General features: G+C 36.2%; 1 protein-coding gene across 3 annotated transcripts in view; it reads right to left on the bottom strand.

Annotated features, from left to right (window-relative positions):
* Positions 1–13944, bottom strand: part of QKI (QKI, KH domain containing RNA binding) — a 135250-nt gene that overhangs the window by 77624 nt on the left and 43682 nt on the right. For all 3 annotated transcript variants that reach the window (XM_042879012.1, XM_042879021.1, XM_042879031.1), the window contains exon 3: positions 4175–4291. In XM_042879012.1, the coding sequence (XP_042734946.1) occupies positions 4175–4291 (117 nt within the window). The remainder of the gene's footprint in view (positions 1–4174; positions 4292–13944) is intronic.

Genomic DNA, 13944 nt, shown 5'->3' with positions numbered 1-13944 from the left:
ATGATTAAGAAACAATTCTTACTGTGGCAACAATGTAAGCATACACAATATAGCAAAACAAAGGACACTATTTGAAGATGGTAAACTACTGCCTAGTACCAATCCAGGACAGCAAAAGAGCTAAAAAAAAAAAAAGATCATAAACAGATGACATGGAAATATGTTTTGTCAAGAAAACTTTTTTACACTGATTGTTGTTTGGTATTTAACCAACATTAAACTGTTATTGTAATAATTAAACAAACATATTATTCCAATCTGTTACGTCATTTGATTTTCAACACACACCTCAGTGGTTGAGTACTCTGAGCTCCAAAAATATCACACAACAGATGACTTAGAGAAGAAGGTAACAGATTCCTAGCTTCTCCTGTCTAATTTGTAAACAACCAATGTAAAACACTGTCCCTTACGTCCCACAAATGATCCATCATCTGAAGTGGCAGAACACCTTTTTGTACTGCATACATAAAGGCTTATAGACATTAAACCACTGAGTAGATCAGTCTGTATTACTTCATGTGCATAAACTTTGAGCTGATGCAACTAGTCCCTGAGGACACCTTTCAATTTCCTACTAACCTTAAATAAAACAAAACAAAACACTTAAGAAGAGATCTATGCTCAGAAAGAGTTTCTGGTTCCTTTATGCTTTTTCTTAAAGACAAAACTCACATTAACTATTCTTTGGAATAACAATTAAAAAAAAAGGTGGGAAGAGTGTGGGAAATGAGTCTAAAAATACCACTTCCGCAAAATGTAAAACTGCCTAAGGTACCTATGGAAATTACTTCCCACAGGAAAGGATGGACTCTGAGGCACAAAGGTAGGAGGGAGATCATGGGCACTAAACGTAACAGCAGTCTGGACACAACCTGACCAACCTATTCCAGGCAACCTAGCTTAAGTAGAGAGGTTGGACAAGATGACATCTGGAGGCTAGGATGAGACGAAATAATCCACAGCTGTGCCATGAAAAGCATAACTTGGATGGGATATTGGAAGACTTCCAAGAATTTCTTCAAGGACAGGGCGATCAAGCATTGCAACAGGCTGCCTATGGCCTCTATCCCCAGAGGTTACAACTGGACATGGCACCAAGAGTCCTGGTTTAACAGTCTGAATCAGTACATCACACTCATGGCTGGACTTAATGATCTTGAAGGTTTTTTCCAACCTACACAACTCTACATTTCTGTAGCAGAGAATCACAGTTTGTATCTATCTGAAATAAATATGTTCACTACAAGGTATTATTTCAAGACCACTAAATCTGGGCTCTCAATTTGTACTTGCAAGCTTTCTGAAGAACTGATGTCTAAATGTTTTAGCTTACAACATCTACAAGTATAAATGAACCAGAACAAACATTTTTTTATTCAGAAAAAAAAAATTACATAACCTAATTCCTGATAAACTTTCACAGTCCTAAAATTTTCCCTCATAAAACAGAGGAGTAACAATGGATACACATAATTTATGGAAGAATTTAAGAATCCTGTTATTGATAAATATTCAATGCATTTTAAAATCTATGCAAATAGGAAAAAAAAGAATAAATCATTAAGTAGACCTTTTCCCCTCATTACATATGACTTATACTACTCTCCAATTGTGGGAAATCATATTTCAAAATCCTTCAAATTCTACTATCCATTCACAACTCAAAGCCCAAAAATAATAGGGCTAGTTTATACGTTAGATCTCCATTCAAACAAAGAAGTGGAAAGAATTCTGGAGGAGAAACAGAACATTAAAATAAACAAAACAAAATCCTTCAACTTTTTTATAAATCAAACAATTTAAAACATCACTCCTACAGAACAACCAAAATCTCTCTGATGAGAGCAAGCCTTTGCTCAAAAGCTAGGAATCTAAATGTCCAACGTAACTATGGTGGAATAACAGAAATGTAGGTCAAAGTATTACAACAGATTATGAAAACATGAGGCAACACATGAAGTTTGAAAGTCATGATTATAAGCATTGGAAAGCCAGAAGTTTCTAAGTGGGCATTTTTAGTGGTTTTGCTTTAACTATTAAACGTTACATTTATATGAATACACTGTATTATGTGACTAATCAGAAAATGTTTCCTAAGGAAAGAACCAAAATAATTAATATTTTATATTAATATTATTGGAACAAATAGAAAAAGAATATTACTAATTGTGTATCTCAAAACTGAATTAGTGATGCTGAGGCAACTTCAGCACAAACAACCAAAGCGAAGGAGAAATAGCTACAACATAAAACTGTAAATAGAAATAACTTCCAGAAGCCAACATCACAATAACTTAGCAGTCACGATGACTATCCTGAAAAGTACAATCTCCCTAATCACATGGACAGAGCAGATATAGAAGGGCTGCTTCAAAAGTAATGCTTCCTATTTATGACAGAGGTAAATGTTGGTGGTATGGCAGTAGAGGTTGAACCTTCCCACCAATACTCTACCACATTTTGTTGTCATTCATCAGATGGCAGCAGAGGGGTAGTCTGCCAAAATGGCATCTGAAACTGAAGTGCATATGAAGTAAAGGTGCATCGTTGAATTCCTCCACATGGAAAAAAAATTGCAAATTTACATTCATCGACCCTTGCTGAATGTTTATGGAGACCAAACAGCGGCTGTGAGCAAATGAGGTGGTGGGTGGTGCACATCAGCAAAAGCAATATGAAAGACAAACCATTTTCCAGATGGCCATGCACAGCTGTCGCCATAAAATGAAGAGCATCTCCACCAGCTCATCCATGTGAACTGGAAGATCATGAAACGGGGACTGTGTATGAAGCTCAATATCAGCTTCAATGCATTAGAAATGATGGTGGCAATACTAGAACATCAGTTTGCATCAGATGGATCTCACAAATATTCACACAGTAACAGAAAGAACATCACATGCAAGTTTGCCAGGGATTATTGAACCAATAAGAAGCTGAAGGTGACAGTTCCTGGGATCACATCATTACCAAGGACAAGACATGGTGTCACCACTACAAGCCAGAGTTAAAATGGCAGTCTGTTGAATGGCAACGTGAATTCTCCATCAATGAGAAGTTCAAAACACAGCCCTCAATGGGTAAATGGGTAAATGGATGTGTGCTGCCTTTTGGGATAAAAAAGGGGCAACCCTTTTTGATTTCCCAGAACCCAGACAAACCATCAGCTCTTACTGCTACATCACAATGCTGACTATTCTGAAAGCTCAAACTTTCAGACTCAGACCAGAGAAGAATATTTTTCTCTTGCAACATGATAATGCCAGGCTTCATACCAGTCTGAAGACCATGGAACACACTGCCAATCTTGGCTGGACCATCCTACCACACCCACCGTATAGTCTGGATTTGGTGTCTCCTGATTTTTATCTGTTTAGGCTGATGAAAGATGGACTGCATGGGCAAAATTTTCCTAGCAACAGTGCGTAGCAAAGCAGCTCTGAAACAGTGGGTCACCTCTGCTGGTGCATAGTTTTGAGTGCAGCATGCAGGCTCTCATTCACTGCTGCCAAAAATTCATAGCTAAAGGTGGTGACTATATTGAATAATACTGTTTTGCAGCTGAGAATTTGCTCTGTCAAATAGCATCATTATACTCTTCGCAAATGTTGTAGATTCCATGGAAATAAAGAGGAGTCATTACTTTTGCAGCCACCTACATAAACTACGGGACAGAGCAAGGAACAACCCAAAATATATCCCAGTTGTACTTTAATACAAAACAAATTCATAAATCTGGTAGCTTCTTTGCTTGCTCAGACAAAATCCACTGCCATAAACACATTTAATGTATTTTCTAATCCACACTACTTGCACTAATCACTCCTTTGGTAATCTAGTATAAGAAAGTACTTAATGACACCTGTAATATTAATAGCTCTTCCTTAAAAAACATATTTAACTTGAATTCTAACTTTGCCTCATGAAACATCTGACACTGGTCATTACTGAAGAATACTTTAACAGCTAGACTCCCAGTTGCACCATTATGTTGCATGCATATTTAACTTCCTCAAAGTACATTATGTTAACTAGTAAGTCTGTAAAAACCACTAAGTAATGAACCACATTGAATAAATGCAAACAAAAACCCAAAGTGAATAAGGAAAACACACTCCCATGTTAGGAAAAAAACTCACATATCAAACTTTGTGACTTTTGAAGAGCTTACCTTCTTTTTGTCTCTCATTGAGCCCTTCCCTCGGACCATTATCTTGCATCCTGTTTCCGCCTCAAGCTGTTTAGCTGTTAGTCCTCTGGGCCCAAGGATTCTTCCAACAAAGTTAAACTGGAAGAAAAAAAGTATTTCTATAAAACAAAGTAAACAAAATGAATATAAAGATCTATTTCCATCTCTAAAACATCACAAATATTATTATTATTTTTTTTTTTTTAAATCAATTTAGAACATCACACTAAATTCCCGAGGTGAAAGAATGAGATAAGTATAACTTTTATACGTTAAATGCCTTGGCAATCCCTTCTGTGGAAGATAAGGATTTCAAGTAAAAATAGGTTTTTAAATTTAATCTGACAATCTAGGGTAGTGACACTCCTAGCTTCCACTACAATAAGTGCAATGAACTCTTACATAATGCTCCTTATTAGGCTAACAACGTGCATCATATCCTGGAAGCAGTTTCTGAATGCGTGACCAGACACACATAGAATATCTGTGTGGTTGGACTAGTATGTTGCCAGGCATATGTTCAGCCTCATAAAGGCACCACAAGGCTTTCACAAAAGATCTCTTGAACTAGCCTTCCTTTGCTCCCTTCAGCTAAGAAGCATCCAGAAAAAAAAAAAAAAGTATTATTTTGCTCTTCCATACTTTTTGACTGGGGTCTACCTGGCCAGCACACTGCCAACTGGCCACCCATCATCAACAGAAATTGAAGTATTTTCAAAACCACCACTTCTTAACATTTCCTTTAGCAAAGCAAACAAATGAAAAAACATGCTAACAAACACAGAGTTACATTAAAAAGGCAGATAAAATTGGCTTTCTTGAAGCAGGTTGCCTGGACAAAAAAATCTTTCAGCTGAGACCTCAACAAAATTACGTTATTCAGAACAACCATATTTAACAAATGACATTTCTACTAACACATCGCAGATGACCAGAAGCCCTTCTCAAACCCTGAAAATTTCAATTCTTGTGATTGGCCCAACACTTGTTGATTCCAAATGCCATTCTTCACAACTTTTGTCTTGCCAACTTCCCTCAGGTTTGTATCCAACCAACATCACATTAATCTTCATTTTTACAGTGAATTCCAGACTGATGACATGAGGAACACTAGTTTTGAATTTCAGTTGTCTTCAGAAGTAGCTTTTATGACATTTTCTAAGAGTATTTTCTACTCCACTAACAATGTTACTCCCAAAAAAGGAACAAGACTCCATTTGAGGTCGAACATCAGTTGATTCTATCATCACTACTAATCTGCTAATACAGTTCAAGCAAGTTGTTATTTTAACAAATGATTCCCAAGTCTTTTGTACTAACAGCTTACTGTCAACATTTAATTCCTCAGAGTGTCATATCAGAACTTTAGCCGAGAGCTCCACAGGAAAAAGCATTAACAAAATTTCTGAAGTGACTAAGTACAGATAAGAGACAACCAAACCACAACTGAGAAAACAGCACAGATTAATCCTTTTAGTTAGCATCAAAAGACTTATCTGAATTCAACTGTATCTGCATCTACTGTTTCTCTTACCTGCCAAATAATGGTAAATATTGTTACACTGGACAAAATCAAAGAACTGTTTCAATCCCATTTTAACTCAGGATTTCTCAAGTTTTTCCCAATCTCTCACCCAACTGCATTTTTACTCACCACCTTCCTTCTTCACCATCTTCAAACTACACATCTGTCTTTAAGAACACTGGTTATTCAAATACTGCATGATGTCTAAATTCAGAATACTTCTCTATCATTTCCTACAGCTTCATTCGCATGCTGGACTTGTCCAGTCCTCCAGGGTTCACCTTACTCCTAGTGAATTAATAAGTAAATATCAGCGATTCACAAGCTGCTTTGATCAATTTAAGATGACTAGACTTCACTACTACAAATGCATTCAGTTAATGTGTGTTAGAATAAGTGTGTTAAAAAATGGAGTAGATCTGTCCCGTGATAATATTAACTGCTTTCACATAAACAAGACCCAAGCAACAAGCAACCAAGTACTTTGTTTTCCTTTACGAAGTTAGTCTCTCTGTTCTTGACAAGTCTCTATATTGAACTTCTATATAACCACTTTTACTTGCAGTATTTTGTAATCATTTTCCTGTGTTTTTGTTTTGTTTTTGAAGAGGTGAACAAAGTTGTTTTTATTGTGCTCTCAAATCTTCCTATGCAAACTCAATATCAGTACTCCATACTAGAATTCCAAGTCTGTGACATGTATAAGCACGAAAGTATCCTATGCATTACTACATATTCATGCAGAATCAAACACATCAGGATTTAGAGCAGCTTTCTTCTCCAAATGTTTGTACCTAGTCCAGGATCTTAATGATCGCTGTGCAGCAACAGACACTCCCAGAAGCTGACAAAATTTCAGCCCTATCTAACAAGTTGACTGAATCAGAAACTCTCTAACCCTCTATTACCCAGGAAAACCAATAGCTTTCACTTTTACATTGCTTCCATGCCTCATCAGATTCTACATCCAGAACAAAAGGAAAACAAGAACTAACTATGCTAAAATTCGAAGCTGCAGATTAATAAAAGGTTTCACAGACGCATGACTTATTCTAACAGCGTACAAGAATGCAATTCTTTAGAAACTTCCCATACAAGTTAAAACCTGAAGAATTTGGAGGAATTCGGAAGTATTATATTTCATCCGTACTTTTTGTATTCTGTATTTTCCCATCACACCTGAAAGTAAGATATGAAGATCTCGTTTATCTAAAAAAAAAAGTCTTTATTTTTAGAAAATAATTTGAAAAAAAATTGATCAAAATAGCCAAATCTCACAAGAAAGATATCATATGAACATGCATTTGGTTAGAGAATTAATTCGCTCAATTAAAGACTAAATTATTCTACCATTTTATTACTGCAAGTGTTCCATGATTTACTATACGTGGCATTTACAGAGATGTTAAAGTCTATTCCAATTTTAAGCAAAATGAAAAATGCCTTAGCAAGTTTATTGTGCTACAAACACGCTGAGTATGAACATTTTGCATTTAGCCTAAATATTCTTCTAAGTAAAATATAGTAGTACTTCACAATAGAAGATGTTCTATGCTGACATTAACTAAGAAAACAAAGTTACAATTTAATTATTCTTGAGTACTTATTTGTATGTATGGTTTTACTGAAGAAAAGTAGTGTATGCATTTAATTGAGACAGATTCATATGTATAGCTCTCCCACTGTATTATTTCCAATTTAAAAAAATAGCACCATACTGACAAAAAAACTTCTAAGAAATGGAAATGCTCTAAGTCATGACAGCACTGTGACAGCACTATGACAGCTGTTTTTGCATAATTTGAAGATAGCTTATATTGCTTCCATTACATTTTTAGATAATCATAGAATATATATATATATATATTTTTTTTTAAATCTTAACAGCCATGTAACTAGGTAAACTGTAACTATGTAAAATACTTGAAGTATTGGGAAACAACAGCATAACAAATTTTAAAAAGGTAAGATTTTACACTTTCAGCTCTGTAGTATGTTTAATGAAGAAAACAGGACACACGGCATTACCTGTTGCTCAGAGATCTCTTGTCAGAAAATATTAAATGCTATATAGGACAGTAGGAAAACATAAATGTGCAGTTTATTCTACTCTACAATGTGCTTTCTCATTACAGTATTTTCCAGTGTTTGTTCAGTTAACCATAAGCAAATACCCATTCTCAAAATGACAACTTTATCACAAGTTTTTACTGACAATATATAAGCTGTAGTGGTATAAATTTAGATATTTACACACACTCATACAGAGACTTTAAGGAGTACTAATGTTATAGCTAAGAAATTTCTATATTCAAAATAACCACAAAAGAATTCAAAGCCTTTTAGTTCGTATTTACATCCCTATTTTTTTTTCTTTCAGAAAAAATATTATATCAAAATACTCCAAGTTATGGATGCCACCTCATCCCCACAGATTATACAGCTACATTTTTGACAGTCGCTGGTTAAGAAAGTGTCTTTCCTCTGCACAGAAAGACTCAGACATTTCATGTCTTCCTAACTATCTGTGGCGATTTAACTCCACACTCATTGCTAAAGTGATCAAAAGAAAGTAGTAACAAGAACTACTACTAAATAAGAACAACTGTATCACGTTTGCAGCTTATCCAATGATGACACTAGATTCACTGAAAACAAAGAATGGAAGTTTCCATACACAGATGTGTCATTAGTTCATATTCAAAAAAACAAACAGAAAAAGTGTGTTTCAGAAATATTTCCGAGATTGCAAAATCTTTCATTAATTGCATTAGCATGTATTTTGAGGATTAAATATGCCCCAGTGGAATTTGGCAATTGTATTTAAGAGATCCAATCTCTGATGATATTATACAGGAAGAGGAGGCTGACTAGATGGTATTAACATCATCAACACAATGAACACAGTACTAATAACATATCTAATTTTTTTTTTTTTAATACAAACTAACCTTAATGTAGTTTTTAAGCTGTTGATGAAAAGTGAACTTGTATCCTGAAATCTCTTCCAGAAACACCTACTGCTAACAGAAGACAGGCTGCAGACAACAACGCCCAAGAAACATTCCCTTCATCCCTTTATCAAATAAGTTTTCTAAGCAAAATAACCAAGTAAATGCCAAAGTACATATGTAGTGAATGACATGTATAATCTGCTTATGCCAGATATATCCATTTACATCTGCTGGGTATATCTGACCCACACCATTCTAACACTACCATCAAAGCTAAGCGAGGACTCATCTTGTTACAGGCAAGACCTGATAATTATTGTAGGAGTAAGACAAGCTTAGTCAAGATTGAAAGCATGTTTAAGCAACATATTTTTAATGCAAAAGTAAAGGATATGAACATCATTGTAATATATTACTAAAATGCAGTGCTTTTGAACATGAAGAACAAAGGTAATGTTCAGTATTTTCAAGTCTGTTACTTATTAGCATCCAGAGCCCTCCCTCTTGGACATGAGCAATACATGCTCACATGACTTCAAGGATGGATTACGGTAACAAACATTGTGATTCATCTTGAGCAACGTGCATTTATAACCGTGCTTCTCATAAGCAAAGCTCTCTGAAAAAATTGAAGATGGCAGAATAAGACAAACATTCAAGGAATTTTTAAGTACTAAAAATCAGGGTTTTTTTTATATTTAGGTTTTTTTTTATATATTTTATTTTTTTTTTTTTAATAATGTAAACAGTAGTTAAAAAAACATCCTAAAAGTACCAAATTTTTCAAAAGGTATATCGGAGCCTTTTGGGGTCATTATGAAATTCTCTATGATAGTATGTATATTCCTGCAACACAGTATTATTTCACCAGTTAAAGATTGATTCAACTTATGTTATGGAAGCTAGGTAAAAATAAGTAATGTAATTTCATGTATAAAATTGAAGTTGTTTTAATTGGGTGACAAGTTTTAATTACTATGTTGATTGCAATAATGAAAACAAGTCTTTTACAAAGTACCACAAAAATTAAGACCTCAAGATAGCAAAACAGCATAAAAACAGCCACCTTAAAATAAAAATATCCAAGTATTCCATTTAAAGATGGCACAATTCTTAAAGATTAATTTTATTGCTGGGATTGACTTGTCAGTTATTGACAAGATTGGTATATCAGATAGTTTACATTCATGTGTGATCAACGAGACTAAAAGCCACTGCTGATCATTCCAAAGAATGAATCTAAATCTCTCTGATCACTGCAGCTGTAATCTAGACAAACCAGATCATCCCCATGAGTTCAACAGAATATTATTTTCATATAGCAGAAGGCATCCTAGTGCTTTAAATGCTTAAGGAAAAAAAAAAAAAAAAAGCAAAAAAATAAAAATGCCTTTTAAAGTATAGCTGGGATTTAGAATGAATTACTAAATCCTTTAAATCCACACTATTCACCTCTAGTAACCCCTGTGCTGAAGGCTTTGGGAGCTTATTTAACTGACAAATAGCTTTACAACCCCCCACGTAAATATAATGGATCAGATCCATTAAAAATAGTAATAAATAAAATCAGGCTAACTTTCCAGGTCATTCTAATAGTGGCAATAAAGCTTTCTTTATTGAAGGAAGAAAAATAAAGTCCCAGAAAACAGATTAATTTTGAAAACAATACTGTTTTTCTCCAAATTCTTAAATTTATAAAAGAACCTCTGAATAAGCTATCAAGTACGCATACTAGATGTTGTTTTATTCAGATTTTTTTAAAAATATTACTCTAACACTTCGAAATATATTTAAACACTACTTTTAGCACAGAAAGTCACGCGACAGAAAAACCTCAGCAGTAGCAAGGCCCAGTTAACTGAATGTATTACAACTAGGTCACAAGTGGTGTCCCTCAGGTGTCAGTTTTGGGACCAATGCTCTTCAACATCTTCATCAATGACACAGATGATGGCATCGAGTGCACCCTCAGCAAGTTTGCGGATGACACCAAGCTGAGTGGTGCAGTCGATACAGGGAAGGAAGGGAAGCCACCCAGAGGGACCTAGACAGGCTGGAGAAGTGGACCCAGGAAAACCTAATGAGGTTCAATAAGGCCAATTAGAGGGTGCTGCACTTGGGTCGGGGCAATCCCAGGTACTTACACAAACTGGAGGAAGTTCTCCTTGAGAGCAGCCTTGCAGAGAAGGACTTGGGGGTCATGGTGGATGCGAAGCTGGACATGAGCCAGCAGTGTGAGCTTGAGCATGAGCATGAGCTTGCAGCCTGGAATGCTAACTGTGTCTGGGCTGCATTAAAAAAAAGGGGTGGGCAGCAGGGAGAAGGAGGTGATTGTCCCCTTGTACTCAGCTCTTGTGAGGCCCCATCTGCAGTACTGCCTCCACGCCTGGGGCCCCCCATGCATGAAAGACATGGAGCTCTTGGAACGGGTCCAGAGGAGGGCCACTAAAATGATCAGAGGGCTGGAGCACCTCTCCCTAAGAGGAAAGTCTGAGGGGACTGGACTTGTTTAGCTTGGAGAAGAGAAGGCTCCGGAAAGACCTCATTATGGCCTTCCAGTACTCGAAGGGAGCATATAAACAGGAAGGGGAATGGCTGTTTATAAGGGTGGATTGTGATAGGACAAGGGGGAATGGTTTCAAACTGGGGCAGGGGAGGTTTAGGTTAGATATTAGAAAGACTGGAACAGGTTGCCCAAGGAAGTTGTGGATGCCCCATCCCTGGAGCACTCTGGATGTGGCTCTGAACAGCCTGGTCTGGTGGTTGTTGACCCTGCAACAAAGCAGGGGGGTTAAAACTAGATGATCCTTTTCAACCCAGACCATTCTATATGATTCTATGATAGTTGGTGTTGTCAACATATAGTTTCCTTTGTTATCTGCTGGAGCTCAGTATCTGTCAGGACCCATTATCAAAATACAGCCACAAGAACTCAGAGTGCACATACAAAACCAAAATATTCAAGTTATATTTATTTTGGTATCTATCATACCACTGTAATTTTCATCCACACTTCCAATCACAATATAAACAGAAAATCTACTTTTAGCTCATCCGTATAGAAAATTCCACCTGCTTTTGTAATGCAATGTATACAAGTTCCTGAAGTAAGAAAAGATGGAAAAATATGCTTATCTTGTCAAGTACTCAAGAAGTTTCACAGCATCACAGAAGTTCAACTCCTTAAGCTGCTTTAAATAGAAGCAGCGAAAGTCTGATAAACAGACTAGAAAGTTTGAGAGAATTAAGAGTAACTCTTAAATTTCTGACCAGTAACGCTAACAATAAAACTGTTCCTAGTTTTACTGTACAGAATTAAATAATCACACAGAAAGAAAGCTAGTATTATAAATAGCCTTACCTGCATTACATAAGCAGAAGGGGATAAAGGTTTATTTATTAAATCTGCTACATTTTGCTAATGTCTGCGGTGGTGGTCTTGTATACGTCACATAGTTTTGAATGTAAAGTTGTTAGATCAACACAAGTATCACCTGAGATCCAGAAGAGCTACTGTGCTAATTTGGAATGTAACCAGCAGCTGAAGAAGGGTATCACACACCAACGCAAGAGAAGATTTTCAAATCTCAACCTAGCTCCATTTCAGTAAATCTTTCTGTATAGGGATACACTAAAAAGTAAAATCTGACTAAACACAACACATCAAATTCCCTCAGCAAAGAAGCTCAAATCTCTATGATCTCTTTTACACAAGGTCTAAAAACTCTATCTTGTGCGCCAACAACATAGTCGATCTGAACTTTCACATACCAATTTAAGCACTCTGTAGAAAACATAAGCACAAATGATTGCATTAATTTAATGCAAGACCATCTTTAATTGGTGAAAAAAACACTTAGGAGAAGCCGCTCCTGATCATAGAGAAAAATAGCTGTTAACATTAAGACAAATGAGACCCATCTGTCATTATTCATATTTTCTAAAAAAGCATTCAAGCAGCTACACCTCTCTTCCACAAGCCACCAAAACAAGCTTTAAGGGGATGAGCTCCTCCTAAGGAGACAAGATTTGGGATTTCCTGATCTCACCACATTGTGACAGGTTACAATGCTGGACAAGGAATCATAGAATCATAGTATCACAAGTTTGGAAACGACCTATAAGACCATCCAGTCCAACCGTCTCCTCATCACCACTGCCACTGCTAGTACTAAACCATATCACGCAGCACGTCATCCAGACGCCTCTTGAACACTGCCAAGGATGGTGACTCCACCACCTCTCTGGGCAGCCATTCCAGTGCCTGACCACTCTCTGAGAGAAAAAGTTCTTCCTTGTGTCCAACCTAAACCTCCTCTGAATCTGTATATGCTGAAGAACATTATGGCAAGGAAACACCATTCCCAAGAAAGTGAGCACTATTTCACTCTATTTAGACCATAGTTTCTCTCAGAGAAAGCTCTGCAACCCTCCACACCACCCCCAGCAGAGGGCTGCTTCAAGGATGCCCAACCAGCACACGCACCTATCTCAGATATAAAAGGGGACAAGGGAGGCCTGTTCAGCAAGAACTGATCTGCTGAAAAGCCAAAAATTAGGCTTAGGTCTTCATTTCTTTGAGGCAGTTGACAGCTATAAACCAGAACAGATGATTTAGTTTGGGTTCAGAAACTGAAGAATTCATGAGCAAAAAAAAAACCCAACAAAAACAAAAAAAAACAGTAGAAACTGAAGCATAAAGCAGCAACAAAAAATAAGCAAGATTTATCTTCCAGCTGAAGTGTTAGTCACATTTCTAGCTTAACATTTTTATTTTGCACACAAAATTAATAAAGGTATGTAAGTTGCTCCAAAAGTAATGCCTCCTATTTATTCCAACAGAAACTACAACAGATATGAAGAACAATAAACAGAACAATAAAAATAACACTGCCTGATAGAGAAAATTATCAGCTTCAAAACTCTATCAATCAGAAGGCAGCGCCCTCATAGAATTATAGTTGCATATCAAAGAAGAGAGCCTTCTATGCAATTGAGCAGTGATTTTTCCAAACATCAGCTTTCATTTTGTTCGTATATAATAATTCACATTATGATACTTTTCTATATCATTAATAAAAGGAGTAGAATTAGAACATACAAAGTTTGCACCACTTGAGAACATTTGTTTTTATCTATTACAAAGAGGTTTTTTTCTAATTTTAAATTAAAGATATCAAGTATTAACATGCACCTACGAATTCCACTAGGGAGCAAGGAAGGGTCACAAGAACGTTATTGTGATATGACCTAACACACAGCTTGACACAAAA

This window comes from Lagopus leucura, unplaced genomic scaffold, assembly GCF_019238085.1.
Source record: "Lagopus leucura isolate 7727_CA_CO unplaced genomic scaffold, USGS_WTPT01 Super-Scaffold_73, whole genome shotgun sequence".
Taxonomy (NCBI): domain Eukaryota; kingdom Metazoa; phylum Chordata; class Aves; order Galliformes; family Phasianidae; genus Lagopus; species Lagopus leucura.
The sequence above is the reverse complement of the archived record's forward strand: the minus strand, read 5'-3'. Positions and strand labels throughout refer to the sequence as shown.